Genomic DNA, 20,059 nt, shown 5'->3' on the forward strand with positions numbered 1-20,059 from the left:
AATTAAAAATGGACAGAAATTAATTAATATTTCACTAACCTTCTCATAATTGTACATGATGTTGTGGGAAAAGACATTAGAAACTGAACGAAAAATGTTCCCCTCTGTTGTGTCAGAAGCTCCTGCTCAATGAATAACCCATTTCCGGGATGTGATAGCACAGCAGACAAGACAACATGGTGCTATGAGCTACACTGTAGTGCATTTCACCTCTAAGACCCAGACTCAAAGCCAATCCATCTGTGGAATGTAAATTTCTATGTTTCTTAGTTCTATTGGTTCAGTACTTCATCATGTTGACAACCAGAGTATAATACAAGAAAAATCAAGGGAAGAACAGATCACTGAATCAACAAATAGAGATAACAGTGTGGAGCTGGAGGAACACAGCAGGCCAGGCAGCATCAGAGGAGCAGGAAGGTTAATGTTTCAGTTTGGGACCCTGTCCTGCTGTGTTCCTCCAGCTCCACACTGTGTTATCTCAGACTCCAGCATCTGCAGTTCTTACTATCTCCAAGTGAGTTATAACCCCACTGTGAAGCCTCTTCTAAGGATGCCCACCTTGAAGAAGTTGTCCTCCTCCCTCCGGATAGACCTCAGTGGATCTCTCTCCCACTGCAACCCTCTGGTCATCTCCTGGCCCTGAAAATCCTATTTCTGAAGAAGAGTCCCAACCCAAAATGTTAACTTTCCTGCTCCTCTGATGCTGCCTGACCTGCTGTGTTCCTCCAGCTCCACACCATGTTATCCATAAAATGTGTCATTGATGTGTTGTAGGATATTCTTCTGGGGGCAGGTCAACAGCCAGAGGTTGAGGTCTGCTTTCGTACAAAAGATATGCATAGAAAGGGAATGAGGTCCTGCAATCAGAATTTAGGAAGCTAGGTAGAAAGTTTGCAAGCAGGACCTCAAGTTTAGACCAAAAATCCAGATCACTCCAAGTACCATGTACAAGTGAGCACAAAAGTAGGAGGATCTGGTCTAGGTAGCTGTGGGAGTCGGTGGGCTTGAAATGAATATCGGTTTCTAGGTGGTTGCCCGATATGGAGACAAGCATTCCACTCCCGTACATCTCAGTTGTCCTCGTTTTTCAAGGACTGTAACTTCCCCCCCTCGGTGGTCGAGAACGCCCTCAACCGTGTCTCCCACATCTCCCGCAACTCATCCCTCACACCCCGTCCACGCAATAAGAACCAAAAAAGAATCCCCCTCGTCCTCACGTACCACCCCACCAACCTCCGGATCCAACGCATCATCCTCCGACACTTCCGCCATCTGCAATCCGACCCCACCACCAAAGACATCTTTCCCTCCCCACCCTTATCTGCTTTCCGGAGGGACCACTCTCTCCGTGACTCCCTTGTCCGCTCCACACTCCCCTCCAGCTCCACCACACCCGGCACTTTTCCCTGCAACCGCAGGAAGTGCTACACCTGCCCCCATACCTCCTCCCTCACCCCCATCCCAGGCCCTAAGAAGACTTTCCACATCAAGCAAATGTTCACCTGCACATCTGCCAATGTGGTATACTGCATCCGCTGTACCCGGTGTGGCCTCCTCTACATCGGGGAAACCAAGCGGAGGCTCGGGGACCGCTTTTGCAGAACACCTACGCTCGGTTCGCAATAAACAAATGCACCTCCCAGTCGCGAACCATTTCAACTCCCCCTCCCATTCCTCAGACGACATGTCCATCCTGGGCCTCCTGCAGTGCCACAACGATGCCACCCGAAGGTTGCAGGAACAGCAACTCATATTCCGCTTGGGAACCCTGCAGCCCAATGGTATCAATGTGGATTTCACAAGTTTCAAAATCTCCCCTCCCCCTACCGCATCCAAAACCAGTCCAGCTCGTCCCTGCCTCCCTAACCTGTTCTTCCTCCCACCTATCCCCTCCTCCCACCTCAAGCCGCACCTCCATCTCCTACCGACCAACCTCATCCCGCCCCCTTGACCTGTCTGTCCTCCCTGGACTGACCTATCCCCTTCCTAACTCCCTACCTACACTCACCTTTACTGGCCCCATCCCCGCCTCTTCGACCTGTTTGTTTCCTCTCCACCTATCTTCTCCTCTATCCATCTTCTATCCGCCTCCCACTCTCTCCCTATTTATTTCAGAACCCCCTTCCCCTCCCCCTTTTCTGATGAAGGGTCAAGGCCCAAAACGTCAGCCTCTCTGCTCCTATGATGCTGCTTGGCCTGCTGTGTTCATCCAGCCCTGCATCTTGTTGTCACAAAAGTAGGAGGATAAGGTAAATGAATGTGTGGCTGGGAAGATAGTGCAGGAAGGAGGACTTTAGATTTCTGGGGGCACTGTCACTGGCTCTAGGAAAGGTTGCATGTGTACAACTGACAGATTGCACCATTGCACATGAACAGAGCTGCGATCAACCTCCTTTTGAGCCATTTTGCTCATGCTGTTGAAAGGCTTTTCAACTAGCTTGTTAGGTGTGTGGGAACAAAGACAGAATACCAAGATTCACAAAATACTTGGGGATACAGCTAGCACTAGCATGGAGAATAGCAAGTTAATACGTGAAGTCAGAGTAAAGGAAAGAGAAAATAAGTCCAAAACAGAGTCTGCATTCATGTATGTAAAAGCATGGAGTATAATAAATAAGGTTTGAGAATTACAGATTGCCATGTGAAAATATGGTGTTGTGTCAATAACAGAGATCTGCCCAAGGTACAACAAGACTGGGTTAAATATTTCTGGTCATAGTGCAAAAGAGATAGTAGCAACATCAATACAATATTGGCTGAGTGACAGGAAACAGAGTAATGATCAATAGACAAAAACAAAGTTGCTGGAAAAGTTCTGCAGGTCTGGCAGCATCTGTGGAGGAGAAAACAGAGTTAACGTTTCGGGTCCGGTGATGATCAATGGATATCTATCAGCCTGGAGAAATGTTTGCAGTGGAGTTCTCCAGCAGTCAGTATTGGGACCCTTGCTTTTGCTGATATATATTAACAATCTGGACCTTGATGCACAGGAGATAATTTCAAGATTTGCAGATGACAGGAAATTTGGAAGAATTGTAAACAGTGAAAGGGCAATGTGGAATTCCAAAGGGTCATTGACAAGTTCAATGAATGTCAGGATAGATGCTAGATGAGGTTCAAAGCAGAGAAATGTGAGGTGATGCATTTTGTTAGAAAGAACATTGAAAGACAATATAAAATAGTAGGTACAATTCTAAAAAGGTTAACCCATCCCTATTGCAAATACATGAGCAGAGGAACCTGAATGTCTGTGTGTGCTGATCATCGAAGGTGACAGGACAGCTGGAGAGAGCAGTTCATAAACCATACAGTTGCCTCTGCGTTATTAGTAGGGTGATCAAATACAAGAGCAAGGTGGTGATGTTGAACTTGTATAACACATTTGTTAAAACTTCAGCTGGACAGTTCTGGGCATCATAACGTAGGGAAGGTGTGAATGCATTGGAGAAAGCGCTGTAGCAATTTACAATAATGGTTCCAGAATTAGGAACTTAAATTATGAGGATAGATTGAAGAAGTTGAGACTGTTCTCTTTGGAGAGAAGCTTTTCCTGCTCATAAAAGGAAAAGAATGAGAGCCATGCCACTAGACCCTAGCAGTCTGGTCCAAAGATCAATGGCGGGAGGAATGGCCAGCAGTTCTGTAAGAAGATCAATTATCTCTGCTTTGCAAGAGTAAGTGCCACATCCTTCTCTCCAACACCTCAAATTTATCCTAGATCTGCTACTGCACCCAACTCCTACCAAGGTTCATGATCTGCTAATCTGCTATTACCTCAAATATCTTCCCTCACTCCATCTACCCCCACACCAGTAACATTGCATGACCTCAGCGCTGTCTACTCACTTGTCTTGGACACTGCACCAACACTAACAATGGTACCATCAACCTTCACCTCATTCAATTCCTCCCTTTCTTTCATTCCAGAAACCAATGTCCCATAGGGCTGAAATGGCCCAGTGGGTGGAGGGGTGTCCAACATTTGACTCCTCAGTCTCCACGAGTAGAGAATTCTGGCTCTCATGGAGGAAGACTGGAACCATTCTTGTGGGGATGCTGAGATATCCGTGTCCTGTCAACCAAGTACCACTTGTCATTTCACTGCAACTCTCACAGTATCCCTGCTGTCAGTCTCATTCATCGCACACCACGTGTAACTATTGGCCACAGCACCTTTCTCACTTGTGTCTTCAAGGTACTAATGGAATGTCCACTTCCTCCGAAGACAAACAGCCAGGTCCAAGAGAGGTCACCTCCTTGACCTCTGAGAACGACAGTATGAGGCCAGACCTTTCACTTCCGACTTGTCTGATCCCCTCCAATCTTGGCAGTTCAAGCTGAGGAGGATTTATTCGTTTCTGGCAAGAAGACCCTCAGCAAACCTGGTCCATCTGGACACTAGCATTCCCAGGGCTCCCCATACAAACCTCTAGAACCAGTGGGCTCCAGTGCTGAGTTGACTCCAGCTTTGGAACCAGGGACTACACCGAGAACACAGTGGGAGGGAGACAAAGAAGAAAAGCCTTTTGAGGCCATTTTGGTGGCACAGGTGTTATTCCACTTACATAAATTTTCATGTTTGTATAAATATCATTACTTTGGCTCTGTATCAATTTGTTTGAGTGTCTGTGTGGCCTCAAATGCAACTATGCCAACATGATGTCTAACTTCATGTGCATACCAGATGCACCATGGATTATTATCTGTGTTAAGAACCTACTGCAGCATGTGGGAGCATAATGAACAAGGCGTATACAGGAGAATGGGTCCTGCTGACACCACTGTCTCTTATCCTACAACATCTGTATTCTTTCCCTGGCCTCTGAGTTCAAAGATATGGGTATGAATGAGGTGGTCAGCAATGCCTGAGGCTGGGAGCTGTACAGCACACATGCAGCCAATGCATTAGGATATGTAGGGATTACAAACCCCATAGGTCTGTGTCTTGTACATTGCATGGGACTGTGTAATGTTGTTTCTCTTTAGGAGCTCTCACATTGGTGGTCCTCACTTATGCAAGTCGAGAAGCTTACCCCTACCCACTCTGGGTGTTTTCACAACCATTTTCTTTTTCATTGCACTTCCAGCACAATGGAACTCAGCAGTGACCTTACGATGGATGGAAGATCATTGCTGAAGCAGCTGAAGATGGTTTTCCCTCGGACACTAGTCTGAGAAACTCCTGCAATGATGTCCCAGGATCTAGACTGATTGACGAACAACTACAACCTCTTCCCTTGTGTTTAGTATGATTCCAACAAGTGGGGAGTTTACCTAACTACCATTGACTATTTTTTCTAGGACTCCTTGATGCCATACCCAGTTAAATACTGCCTTGATGTCAACAGCGTATTACCACTTGAGTTCAGCTCTTTGGTCCATGTTTCATTCATGTCTGCACTGAGATTAAGTCTTGAAAGGCACTGGTGGATATATTTGCTAATCAACCCTGTTCAGAGATGTTATTACATTCCAACACCACCCTCCCTCCATCCTGCCCGAGAAAGTGGCACTTGAACCCAGGATTCCTGGCCCACAGGACACTACTACTGTACCACAAGAACTTTTGGCCCTGGTGGCTTTTTAAATGCCTGGGGCTGTGACTTTTCTGTCTAGTTATTGGTCTCTTCTTTTAAAACACTCCTTTAAGCTTACTTCTTTGACCAACATTTTAGCCATTTTCCTAATATTTCTTTCTGTGGCTCAGTATTCAACTTTGTTTGATAACGCTGCTATAAAGTACCTTGAAATGTTTTACTAAATGTATTAAGAGTAGTAAATAAATTCAGCTTATCATTTACAGTTATAAATTCATATCTTATTCTTTGAGGATAATCCTTCATTTAAGGAACCTGATTCCAGTTACCCTTCTCATTTATCTGGAATTCTTATTTTTGAACATTCTTTAGCAAAATACTTCAGAGCTTCTATCCAAATTTTTATTGTCTCTCCAGTCTTATTTCTCCTGTCCGTTTTCTTTTATGTACACTTTATTCCATAGTGTCTCTCTCTTCAATTCCATCCCCTGCCCTTTCCTGAAAGCAAAGAACTGCGGATGGTGGAAATCAGAAATAAAGATAGAAATAGCTGGAGAAACTCAGCAGGTCTGGCAGCATCTATGGAGAGAAAACAGAGTCAAGAATTCGGATCCAGTGACCCTTCTTCAGAACACCCTGCCCTTTGTTCCCTTCCAGAGACTTCATAGATGTTGAGCCTCCTCCATATAACTGCAATCTATTTTTATCTGCCCACTTTTTAAAAGTGTATTATTGTTTTTTATGAATTGACTGTCTTCAGAAGAAGATAAATCATTACCCTTTACCTATGGCCATTCCAAAGTAGCGCGAATTGCGCCAACAGGCCCATCGGCATAGTTGCCGGTGGGTGACTGTAATTTTTCTAATTGGAAACTGAGCTCAGACTTTTCCCAGTGTCATCTGCAGACAAGAGCCAAAAGCAAAGTGCAGATGGGGATCAAAGGAATGAGTCAACAACTGGGGTAAACGCCTGAGATAGGAAGCTGCCTGTATGCAACATGGCACCCGCTTGTCAGAGGACAAAAATGGTGGCTGAACTGATGATTGCTGGGTAATTTCACCTGCCTGTTTTTACACAGTTTATCATTTGCATGTTTTGAATTGTAGGAATACAATAAGAACTTGTGAATTGTTTGCAGCCACGATACAAACCTCGTTGCACGCAATGGGGTTTTACCCACTGCTGAGGTCTCTGGAGGCAGGCCTTGTCACCCCCCTGTGCACCCACCAGGCTTCAGTCCTCATTATTATAATTCAGGAAGGAAAGGGGTAAGATTGCCTTAATTTTGCATGAAATCTTAAAGGCAAAGTTAGTTCCCACGTTCTCCGTGAGGGAGCGTGTAGGTATATCAACACAGCATAAAAACCCACTACCACCAAAGCCATACTACTGTCCATCACCTGCACCATCTTTTTTATTGTGTTAGCTTAGAGCAAGACAGGATTGTGTGTTGTATCACTTTACAGGCAACATCAGGACAAAGTGGTTCACAGCTTATATCTGCATGCACTGGAAGACAGCCTAAATATTGCAGGCACCTCAATACAAAATCAAGTTTTGGTTTCTTATATCCAGTTGAATGTATATCCACTGCAAAACAGCATGCAGCTTCCTAGGTAACCAGTTTGAACATGCTGATTAAAAAGATATCACATGCTATTTATAAACAGAGCTCGGGCTGGACCAACTGTATTACTGACCATCTTCAGTGTTGGTGGATTTTTCTTTTACCCAGAAGCACACAAAAGAGACATTTTAATTTTTTCTGGATATTAGCATTAAATTAGATCCTATCATTGTTGCTCTTGAATGACTCAACTCCATAAGAGCCCCAAATATAGGTTGTTTTCTGAACTGACTGCTATATAGCAACATGCACTGCCTAAACTCATAGCAGCAAGTAGATTACAGATAGGTGGACAGAAGCATAGACAGAGATCAGATAATGATACATGATTATTATAAACTATTTCAAACATAAAGGATAAAGCACTTTGTGTATTAGGACAATGACAAGTAAGGATTAAAATTAATGTCTGATTTCCATTCTGCTGTTAAAGATAGCCATTTTCTTCCTGACTGTTTTGATGTCCTTCTCCAGAATCATGTGGAAGATGTTTTGCAAAGGTTTGATAACAAGAAGTAGAGTATTCTGACCCATGCATCTGTTATAAGGGAACTAATTACAATAATATCACATTGCCAAATGTGCATGATGTTACGTACTGTCTTATATTTTGGGAAGTTTTAGAAAGATTCAATGGTAATCCATGGAATCTCAGTGAACTACTGTGTGGTTTTATAAAACCTCAGCAAGTGTCAGTGTGACTCTGTGAGATATCAGCACCCTGCACCATATGTATTTACAGTGGTTCAACCAGGTGTTTCACTAATACTTTATCAGGGGCATTAGGGATGGGCAGCTAGCGATACCCATATCCCGTGATATATTAAAAAATGTGAAATCTCAAAACGTCTCTACCACCTATGAAATATTGATGAGTTTCAATAAGATTTAATGAATCCATGATATGCCTTATGATTTCTACATGTAAGTATTTGGTAATGGAGGAATTCAACACTCCATTTGACTGAATGCTGTTTTAGTTACTATCATGCTGTTGAACCTCAATGATGTGCTATAGTATTCTAATATTCTGCTGCGGAGGTGGAAGCTTGGAATAATAGCTAAAAAGCCACAATTAAGAAAAGAATTAAAGATAACATTTCAAATTCAAAGATTGAAAATGTAAAGTTCTGAAAATTCAGCATTCAGATTATATTAAGACAATGAGATGAGATTCTAAATTAACTGTTAAATCTTGTAATACTGTATTGTTAAATGTGCCAAATTTGTCTGTCAAGAATCTGTAAAGGTGTGCTTCTCTAGATTATATCTTACACAATAGTTACAAAATCAGACAGGTGAAATTACTTAGTTTTAGCATATCTGTTAATGCAGTTAAGTGTAAGTCTCAGGTGGAAACATAATTGAAAATTAACATATCTGACATGGATATTTGGCATTCCAATGAAGCACCACAGAAAGGCATCAAAGCTGCCCAAAATAGATGACCTATTAATACTGTAGGAAGTAATGGTCAGTGACCTACTGATGTTCTGTTACTAGATGCCACTATCATATTTGATTAAATACTGTATCATAACCTATTTACAAAGAGTTCAAGACATCTAGACGTACAAAATCATTACAATGCAATTTGTTTCTCCATGCTGACTCTTCAGATTCTGTGCTAAGCTTCATAGAATGGGCAGGAGTGTCTGAATGAATACCTAACTCCAGAATCATCCGTCTCACATTGGTTGAGATAGAATTGAAAAAAAAAATAACTGGAAGACAATTATTATTTGATTGATAAGCTCCTGAACACAACAGTTGCTTATGGGAAGTTTTCATACCAAGTATCTTCTTTCTTCTAAACCTCCTTCCTGGCCATTTAATGAAGATTTGGGAATTAGGTGACAGTTAGCATACATAGAACAGAGAGAATGAAAAAAATTCAGTTCAGTAAGGTGCTCTGGAGAGATTCATGCACTGGCAGATATGGTTTTGTGTCTCCTGTTGCAATACTATTGTGATCTCATTGTGCTTATTAAACAGTTAATGCTTGACATTTGTGCCATTTATAATTTGTCTGCAACAAAGCACAGCCAATAATTCTACACCAACTAATGTACTTGCATTGCCCCAGGAAAACATGAAATTAAGTTTTCCAAATCAATCATCCAGGAACAGGAAAGTTATTCTGATTGCCATTGGCTTTTGTTGCCTGAAATTCCCACCATAAATCTCTTTGCTACTCTCTTCACCACCCAAGTTATTTCTCAAAATGTTACATTGTCTAACCTTTTCATTGGTGTCAAATTTTATTTGATCACATTCTTGTTGAGCACCTTGGAATTCTTCAGTATATTTATGGTGCAAAATGCACAATATTGCTGTTGTAAATTTTCTTGCATTTGCTGGGTGGTGGGTGCAGGAGATGAGTTTTGTTTCCATTACACGATGTTTGCAAGAGTTATGAATTGAAGCACTTTTATCATTTTAGCAGTAAGCATTCATATTAAGCCCATACATGGCACATTCAGGATGAGCTAGATTAACACTGCCCCCACTCTACACCAACAAGTTGGTTCTATATCTTCTAGATTCAGAAAACCTTCAATATGTAATTCCATTTTCCACACAAGGATGCAGTTTTCCTCTTGAGCAAGACATCCACATAAATTATGAACAAATTTTTGTTTTGCAAACCAACATAACAGTTTATCATTCCATGACCACACCCAATTAATTTCAATTAGGACCTTAATGGCCAGCAGGGAGAAAGAAAAAGCAGTTGTTTTCATGCATTAGTCAGGAGCGATTTTATACCCAGGTTCCAAAGGTGAGAGCACATGGTAACCAAAGTCCCCTTGTTTAATCTTTCTTTCTCTAGGCAGGTCTAAATTGTTGCAAAGGTTACTGATAGAGCCAGAGAGCAGGTCAAACTGTACTGTTGGATTTTAATGTGGGGATGGATGAGGTCATTCTCTTTGGAATTAAGAAAGATAGATAGCTAAATAGTGAGAAGACAATGGAGACTATGATTGGTCAGTACTGTTAAAAATCATTTAAGATTATGCTGTCATTCAGTGAATATTTGATCCTCCTTTCCTTGTTAACTCCTTTTATTGGTGACCTCTTTAATTGCAAGGTAACAGAGGTACAGATAGATTGAGAAGATAATTAAAAATTTGGAAATATGTGGCTTCATTAAACAGAGGATGTGTGGACAAAAAAAAATTATGTCTATGCAGGAATTCTGAAACAGAAACTGCAAATGTTGGAAACACAATAGTTCAGGCAACATCTGTGTAGAAGACAGATAATTCATCCAGTCAGGCATTCTCTTCAAGGGTGAAGTATTGTCTGTTGTCTCAAATGCTGAAAGTTGCTAAATTTTGTTTCAGAAGTTGTTTGAACAGTTTTTTTTTTCCACCTACATTCTTCTCCTGTCTCTCAGACAGAAGCTCTACATAAGGTAAGTACAAGAAATCCTCCCAGTACCTCAGAAAGATGAGCCACTAGCAATCAGCATTGGATACTCCCTATAATTTAGAGCATTAAAATAATATTTAGGATCTCCTAATGTCATCCTAAATTAATTGATAATAGTTTTAATTAAAACTATGATCAAAAGTGCGGAAATTGTGGATGATGCAGCACCTAAAGCATAGGTTAAAAAAAGCCTTTTCTAATGATAGTCTTCTTATACAACCAAGTCCTCCAGAATTTCCTTTTTACTTTGGAATCTTTCCCCATGCCCATTTTAAAAATTAAATCATTGTAGCGATTCATTTACACTGTCTGTAAATCATTCATAAATGACCCTTATTCTACAGAATTACCTCAAACTTATAAAAAGATAACTCTTTCATCTCTCTTGTCTTGTGTATTTTTTGTTCCTGTTTTGTGTTTTATTGCAAATGGGTTAGATGCAGCCTGATAGCAGATTATTAATTTAGAACTTCTTCCCATTCATGTTATGACCTTGCATTCAGTGGTGGCACGAATAGGAATAAAATGCTGAGGGCAACCCTTGGCATTGATGGTGTTAGGTGAGAGGATTTTCTTTATAAAATGGTTACCCCCTTTTCCCTCTAACAAATAAATATTGCAATGGCAAAGAGACCAAGAAGCATCCAGAGATTTCCCTTTACAACTTTAAGCACTTCGGCATCATATATTTTGCCTTTAAATTCTCTCCTCTATGCTGTTTCTCCTAAAAAGTAGGTCAAACATTGAGTTCAATGCTACAATGGAAATACCCATTTTTGGAAGCTAATGATTCTCTATCGCATAGGGTTAGAACATTCTAAAGTACTAGATGACTCCATCTTTATGCTCAAAATATTTTTAATAAACCTATTGATCTAGGTAAAAATTTGGGTTGGACGTATTTTAGAGCTTAAAGTTCACTGTCAAAGAGATTGACGCAATTGCCTTTTAAGCAATTACAGGACTTTAATCATTTTAGATCAAATTGCTTTTCCATTAGAGACAATGGTCAGGAAATTCTGCATCCTTTACTATGGCAGAAGTATGATGTGGCATTACTTGCATCTAGTGCTGTGCTTGTTACTGACCCTGCCCTATTCCTTGGAAATGCAAGTCATTTGAAGCAGCCACTTGTAGGTCTAGTGATGCAACAGAGGTTCATGTTGATTGAGGAGATGGACATTGGTATTGACAGTTTACTGTTGCAAAAAAAAAGTTGGAGAACTGAAACAGGTTAAAATGGAAAGGAAAGTAATGTTGTCAGTCTTCTCAGATTACAATTCTTTTCTAAACTGTAGGGATCTGCCAAAATCCTAAAAGACAAACATATCCAGAAAGCCCCAGACCAGGACTCAAAAAATTTCTTACTGTGGTAGAAGCTGAGAAGTGCAATTTTAAACGGTAGGAAACCTATGGATCCACAGTCTGCCCCAAGATCCAGATTCCACTGCATTTGAACTCTTGGACAAGTCTGGTGAGTATAAATCAGCACAAAGATTCATCATAAAAGATATGGGGGTTGGAGTTGATGGTTGTTGCATGCAGGTTTCAGCTGATCACCTGCCCTGGTACAGAATACCCACTGTAAAATACAGGGAAAGGAAGAGAAATCATGGGTCCTGGTTATGTTCCTGGTCCCAGCCCAGGGCACAGTGGCTTGCTAGAGCCCTGGACCCCTGTTTATTGGCCCTCATGCACCCCACTATCTAGAACCTGGTAATCGGCCAGTGCCACAATATTGAGGAAACTGCATGTTCCTCCATCACAATGATTAGTTCAGCTGGGTCTAATTGGATACCGTTTGTCAAAGAAAGGCCAAGTGCTTCTAGAAAGTAAAGAGATGCAAACCCAGGTCTTAGTTTAATGTGACCAGGTCTTCCCAGGATATTGTTTGGGAACCTTTAAGGAGGTGAGGAGAAGAAGTAATATCAGAATGATCATGCACCATTTTTCTCACAGTGATGTTTCGCATGTACGGTGCAGTGATGTGTTCCAAGACGATTGTAGTATACAGTTTGTACGTAAACAAAAGACAAATGTTGATGAAACACTTTTCACAGAAATAGTGTCCTCTCATCAAAGTATTTTCAAATGAAAGAGAATGAGATGGACAGAGGAGGAGGGAAGTGACCAAATTTGATGGCACAAACTGAACGTAGGCTCTGGTAAGAACGTAGATCAGTCACTGGGAATGGGATTTGCATTGTAGAGAGTATGCCAGCGTTCAATCTTTTTATCCTTGTTCTTCAGGCACTCGTACCAGTGCTTTAAACAGTCACCTTTAGCGTTAATGCCCATTATGATACTGCCTGTTACAGAGAGAAAAAAAAATGATATTATACACTAATAGCCTAAAAGTATCAAATAACAAAGACACTGGACAAGGGAGATAAAGCCATTGGTATCCTAATTAAACGTACTGTATTTCTATCCAATACTATGCCTGAAGAAATGACAAACCCTGTTTATGTATTGGACTACCCAACTGTGTAAATTTGCCTGTATTCTAAACTGTGTGGTCACTGACACCAATGATTCGAGAAGATATATAAACTTTTCATAAGATTAGTCCTTGTTTAAAAGAAAATAGATTTTGCTCAATTCAGGTTTCCAAATCAAACTTTAAGCTTCCTAAAAATGTTAATACATTAAAGGTGCTATATAATGTAAGGTGTTTTTACATTGAGTAAATGGATTCTGCTGTGGCACAGATGCAATTCAGGAACTGATCTCATCCAGGTTGATGGCTGGACCACTAAATTGGTTTTCTTATATTAGGATGTAAAATGATAACAGACAATTAGTTTAACAGGAAATAAAAACAAACAGAGAATATTGAAAATGTGCAGCAGGTTAGTCACCAACTTAGCTCTAGTTCTGTCCCAGTACAGCAATATCCTTTGGAAATTGGCTGCTTCCAAAGAAAGGGGAAATAAATAGGGCCAGAAGTATTGTCTACCTGTAAACGCTGCCAGCTTCAAGACTTTCTGCTATTGTACAAAAGCAGCATCCAGACAGGCTCCAGCTTTGATATTTGATCTAACTGAATCCTCTGAAAATCTCCTGCCTGCCAACTTCTCAGAATCTTCAGTGCATTTCTCATGCTATTACCAGCTAGTGATCCAGAGGATGCCTGGTGATATCACTCGGTACATCTGATTTTCATTTTTCTGCCTATTCCAGGCAAAAACTTGCCAGAGAAACCCTCAGAAAAGGTGCATGAAGCAGATGGATTGGTGACCTGGCTTCATGGGGTTCTGCTCCCTTTTCATCTGAGTTTCCACATTGGAAATAAGCATATGTGGAGTACAAATTAAAGGAAGACCAAATCACCCAAGCTGTCTTTCTTATTCAATCAAACAGTATGTATTTGAAGAAGTTATTAGGAGGAACCATAATCCTTTTTAGTGAACTACTTGATTCTTGTAATTAAAACAGAGCTTTAGTAGCTATAATAGGATTAACATCATGAAAAGCTGAGACTAATCTGTTTGATCAGGTTCCATGATTTAAACAGCATTACTTGTTCAATGAAAAGCTCACTAGATTAAATGGAAATGGATGTAGTGTTGAATCTTATGTGCCCTGAATTCCTTGTCAGCATTTTAAAGGCCGAATAGTAGTGCCTGAAAAGTTAAATAATCAGCTTGACTTTAACAATCTTAATTAATGACTTTACTGGAAAAATTGGTGTTGATGTCATTTTTTTTCACAGATACAGCTTCTGTGGATATAAATTTCTGATCATCCATCTGTCTCAAAGCCAAAGGTAGAAAGCTATTGCTGAGGGAGATGGGGCCAGGACTAATTTTTAACTTTTTCCCACATTTCTCGCTGATTTTCTCAACATGTATCATTCCATTTTTTGTTCACTCCAAATACATTATGGTAGAATATTAGATATTTTTCCTCTTCTTGTCTTTATCTTTCAAATATTTCCTCTCACATCCTGTCTCATTTGACATAAACTAGTGCATGAACTTTACACTTTATTCCAGAATTTAAAAATCTAATAATTGCTAGGTAGTACAGAACATAGACATTACTAAAAGGAGACTGGAAGTGAAAGCTTTTCACCTTGCACTCATCATGACTGAAATACAAAAAAACCATCTTAGAAAGCATATCACTTTCCTAACGGAAAACTATTCAATGTGTGGACATATTCTTTTAGCCTACAAAGAAAAGGGCCCAAAGTACGAACAAATGACAGGTTTTTATACATTTGTGTAAATATATCAAAATAAACCAATTACCTGACCGTGAGAGTAATGTCTAAATCTGAGCTTTTAACCTCTACTTATTTTTCCACTTTCTTTTTGTTTCCTTGGATGGCTCCTTAGGTTGAATTTGGCAGTTCTCTACAATTCTCTACTCCAGCCTAACCACACTACATCTGATAAAGTTCCACACTTTCAGATAGTAAGACTTGCTACCCATTTTGAATTTCCAACTTTTGTAGTTTTTACTTCTAACTTTTGATATTTTATCCTGTGGCTTTTGTCCATTTGGTTTTACATTCCATATATATTCCATATACTAGTCAGCTCAACGATGAAGCAATAAAGTACTGACAATGGATGAGTTATAAATATATGGCATAAAGATATGCAGAATACATCTGAGCTCACAAGATCATTACATAGATTCCATCTAAACCGAAATATCTTAAAATCTCCCAGGCAGCCAGTACTACCATTCCAATATGTGATTTTATTACTTTTTATTGGGTTCCAATATCTAGAAGATAAAGGTAAATGGAAATTGGGTATCATGTACATCACAACTCAATAATTCTTCTGCCATGGTCTCTGTTCACCCTCATCTATACAGCTCTGCAGATTTATACAGGGGAAAACGATTTGTCCGATTCAACTATGTGTTTGCTTTTCTCTACAGATATTAAAAAAGTGCATTTCCCATGAGGGGGTGACCATAGATCAATTTCATCCAGATGGGGATATTAGGTTTACCAGTGTTAGATGCAAGTTCCTTTTTGGTTAAAAAAATTTCAACAATGGGCTTCTGGCTCACTCATCTGAGGAATAACAGACAAAAGTGGGGAGTAATTGCAAGGTTGGAGAGTCAAGCTGAGAACAACCTGTCACTGAGTATCTTGGAAGAGCAAGTTCAATTTCACAGCAGTCTGTGTGTCTCAGTTAAATATCTTTGCCCAAGAACCTAAATGAAGCACATGTGATTTGAGCTGTCCTATCATAAAAGGCCCAAGTTGTATTCACATATATACATTGGTTAGGATTTGGTATATTCTCAGATGGTTAAGGTTTTAGCTATTATTTTACAGATGTGTCTCGTGGCTATGTAACGATAGGTTCTCTGCAGCAAAGACAGAATCCTGAATCCTATTGTCTTTCTCATGCCAAGGTTAAGGATATCTTTTCAGTGCTGGAGAGGAACTTGGAGTGGGAGGGGAAAGGTACAGTCGTTGTTTGCCCTCATAGGTACCAATGATATAGGTAAGTAACAGAAAGAGGTTCTGCTGAGGGGTAAGGAGCAGCTCGGCTAAATTAGAAAACAGAATCACAAAAGTAATAATCTCTGAAATAGTAACTGAGCCATGTGCAAATTGGCATAGGGTAAATGAGATTTGACAGATAAATGCACAGCATAGAGATTGCTGTGGGAGAAATGGGTTTTGATTCATGGGCACTGGGAAGAGAGACAGCAGTTTTGTTGGGACAGGCTTCATTGAACCATGCTGGGACCAATGTCCTGGTAAATCGTATAACAGAATAAGGGGAGTCTCATTTAAAACTGAGATGCAAAGGAATTTCTTCTCTGAGAAAGTAATGAATGTTTGGAATTCTGTACCCAGAGAGTTGTGGAGGCAGATCACAAAGCATTTAAAGAGAAGATGGTTATGTATTTGAAATATCAGGAAATGGAGGGCTACGAACAGCTCGCATGGAAGAGGAGTTGAGGCCTGGGTCAGTTCAGCCAATACCTAACTGAATGGTGAGACAGAATTGAGGAACTGAATGGCCATTCTGCTCCTCATCCTTATTTTCTGATATAGAAATAATGAAGTAATAAAAGTTATTAATTCCCAGAATGCTTCAAGTACAGTATAGACAATGAATGGGCTCAAAATAGATCACTGTTTGATTTGATTCATTATTGTCATACAGACTGAGATACAGTCAAAAGTATTGTTTTGCGTGCAATTCAGGTAGATCATACCAAACGTGAGTACGTAGGGGTAATAGAACAGAATGCAGAATATAGTGTTACAGCTACAGAGAAAGCACAGAGAGACATCAACTTTAATATTTGACAGGTCTGTTCAAAAGTCTGATAACAGTGAGAAAGAAACTGTTCTTGAATCTCTTGGCACATGTATTCAAACTTTTGTACTTTGGTTCAATGGAAGAGGGTGAAAGAGCATATAACCAGGGTAGGAGGGGTCTCTGATGACATTGGTTGCTTTCCCAAGGCAGCGGGAAGTACAGACTAATTCAATGGAAGGAAGGTTGGTTTGCATGTTGGACTGGGCTGTGTAGAATAGACAATGAGTTCAGGTTAGTTATCTGCATGCTAGATGGTAAACAGATTGGCCATCTGGAAGTTTATTGGACCTACCTTATCTCTGGGGTTCACATTCACATTGACACTTGGAATGTCATAATGAATCATCTGGCACAGTGCATGTGTCTGCTAGAAGCCTGTAAAGGTTTTGGCCCCTATTGAGCAATCCATAGACTGCTAGAAGATAAAAGATCAATGGAGACTGTGGCCAGGATTTAATTCTTGAGACTCAATGCCTCCTCCCCCTATCCATCAGTTTGCGAATCGATTGGAGCCCCACGTCCCATCTGTGGACAGACCCAACATAATTTATGTCTATCTGGACATTTAACTGGTTAGTGCTGGGCCTCCCACAAGGTCAAATACGGCCATCAATTTGAGAATCGATCAGAGCCCCACATTCAATCTGTGGAAAGACCCAATGCAATTTAAGTCTGTTAAGACATTTAATAGTCAGTGCTGGGCCTCCCATAAGATCAAGCCCCAGTTGGACAGAAATTTGACCCTAAGAGCAGCTGACCAGACATAGGTGAGTAAATCATAGAGGCATTTGGCCTATTGAGACTGCATTGACCCTCCGAACAGCATCCCACCAAACCCACTCCCCCATCCTATTTACCATGGCTAATCCACCAAGTCTGCACATTCCTGGACACTATCGGGCAATTTCACATGGCCAATCCATCTAACCTGCACATCTTTGGACTGTGGGAGTCTGGAGCAGCTGGAGGAAACCCACGCAGACACGCAGAGAATGTGCAAACTCCACACAGATGGTCACCCGAGACTAGAATCGAACCCAGGTCCCTGGCGCCGTGAGGCAGCGGTGCTACAGCTTTGCTGCTTGTGCCACCCTGAGTGGAGTGGGATAGGCTTTGTGGGGTTGAGCAGATGTAGCAAAATCAAAGGCAAGGGCAACTATTTTTTTTCCACCAGCCCATCTTCCTAATGCCAGGTCCTTCGATTGGCCACTGAGGGCCTGACAGCAAGGACCCTTCCCCTGCCACAGTCGTAGACAAACCCAATGGAGTATGCTGGATGACCCTCAGGAGGCATGGAAGAGTTTTGTTTAATTCTTGAGCCACTACTGAACTCTGATGGACTCAATATTAATTTATGTCAAGTGACTCATTAATAAGCCCAACTGGCAATCCAATAGCAAGTAGCGAGATTCCCACGTCAGGCCCATCCCTAATTCTCCTGGACTACCAATCATCCTGCCCATTCAAATGGGTTAAATAAATTGGAGGAAAAATTAATTGTATTTATTTATCTGACCACGACTAACACAAAAAAGGATTATGTTGCATATATATTTGGTTTCAAGTTTGATCATCTGGCACAATGTAGTCTCTCAGCCTACTTGAAGAAAATGCAAATGAAGATATTTTAAGTCTTGGGTGGTGATTTTATGTAAGCAGCATTTTGTAGATTTGTATAATAGTACACATTCATATTTAGAGTCTGTGACTATTGTTGTAGGCTCTGCTTCTCTAACTGATGGCATCACCACTCAACAGAATATGATGTGTGAACATGCTGTGACAGGAGGACGGTAGAAATGACTCTCCTGTCTTACGAGTAGTGTCTACTCTGCTTACACAAACTAAATCTTCTGCCATGGTTCTGGAGTTTAATGCCATGTGAGTCAGCCCATGTTTTCTCCGCTTCAAAAGTGGGAGGCTGCTTTGTGTCACATAATGATTCCTAAGCTAGTCATGACAAGTATCTGCTTCTACTGAGCACTTACTGTGTGCACAAACCACGCTTATCTTTTGCGGACAGGGATTGGATGTTGAATGGATTAATTAGGTTATTAGACCTGAAGAGATAAACTTCTCACTGAGAATTATAATTCTTTCCACTCAGCCTCAGATCACTGTTGAATTGAAGCTGCAATGATTAGGTTGCAAACTGAACAAGAAATAATGGCCTAATCAAGACCTTGTTTTAATGAGCTGAACTCCAGCTGCAGTCTGCACAGTTAGTGCTCCTAAGCCTTAACCTGTCAGTCTTCACCTAAGCTCTTTGAACGTAAATAAGTCTGAATGTCTCCCTACAAGGAGAAAGTGTATGCTTATTAATGAGAAACAGCAATCATTCTGGTGTGTAGATCTTTTTCTGCAGCCTGTTTTGAAGATTCTTAACATGGTGATGGGTTTTCGAATGTGCCAAATACATGTCTAGCCAAGAAAAAAAAATACTATCATAACTGCCTGAATACAATGGGCCACATGAGCAGTTGTGAGAAAATCATTTCTTCCTAGATGACTCGTTGGATGGTCAGTAAATTGCATGCATGGGAACATGAGAAAAATGTGTCCTAACTGGAAATTAGAGAGAACAGAGGAATAAATACAATAAATAGTCGTGGTTGTTTCCTGTTCCCTAGCATGTGTTCCTTTAATTGAAAGCACTTCCAATTCTTAACTCACCAATATAATCATTGGCTTTGCCAATGTCATAATCCCACACGGAGAGTTCCAGAGTTTTCTTAGCCAGGTCATTGTGTTTAATATCATAGAAGAATTCCTGCAGAGAAAGGAAATGAATTGGTAATTATACGCTTTCATGCTTCTGACTTACATAAGAAGAAGATAAACAGCTGCTATCAATTCTGTGAGCACTTAGAATGGGATTGAAGTCAGGAGATAGAAGGGAAAGGAGAATTTCAGCATCAGTGGATTTGAAAATCTAATGTAATGGGGTCTTATACAGGATCCTTTGGGATAGCTGACTTAAAATCATAGAATCATACAGTGCAGATGTGGCCATTCAGCCCATTGACTCTGCACTGACACGTGAGCAACACCTGACTTTCAATCTAATCCCATTTACTAGCATTTGGCCAAAGCCTTAAATGTTATGACCAAGTACTTTTTAAAGGATGTGAGATAATTCGCCTCTACC

The 20,059-nt window shown here is 40.6% G+C and overlaps 1 protein-coding gene across 1 annotated transcript in view; it reads right to left on the reverse strand.

The window, feature by feature from the left end:
* Window positions 1-6,962: 6,962 nt before the first annotated feature.
* LOC109920806 (rabphilin-3A-like) overlaps window positions 6,963-20,059 on the reverse strand; it is a 220,963-nt gene continuing 207,866 nt past the window's right edge. Inside the window, exons 18-19 of the mRNA XM_048611789.1 lie at window positions 19,585-19,681; window positions 6,963-12,912 (exon numbers count right to left, since the gene is read on the reverse strand). Of these exons, the coding sequence (XP_048467746.1) occupies window positions 12,782-12,912; window positions 19,585-19,681 (228 nt within the window). The 3' untranslated portion in view covers window positions 6,963-12,781. The remainder of the gene's footprint in view (window positions 12,913-19,584; window positions 19,682-20,059) is intronic.

Source organism: Rhincodon typus, chromosome 24 (assembly GCF_021869965.1).
Source record: "Rhincodon typus isolate 14 chromosome 24, sRhiTyp1.1, whole genome shotgun sequence".
NCBI classification, from domain to species: domain Eukaryota; kingdom Metazoa; phylum Chordata; class Chondrichthyes; order Orectolobiformes; family Rhincodontidae; genus Rhincodon; species Rhincodon typus.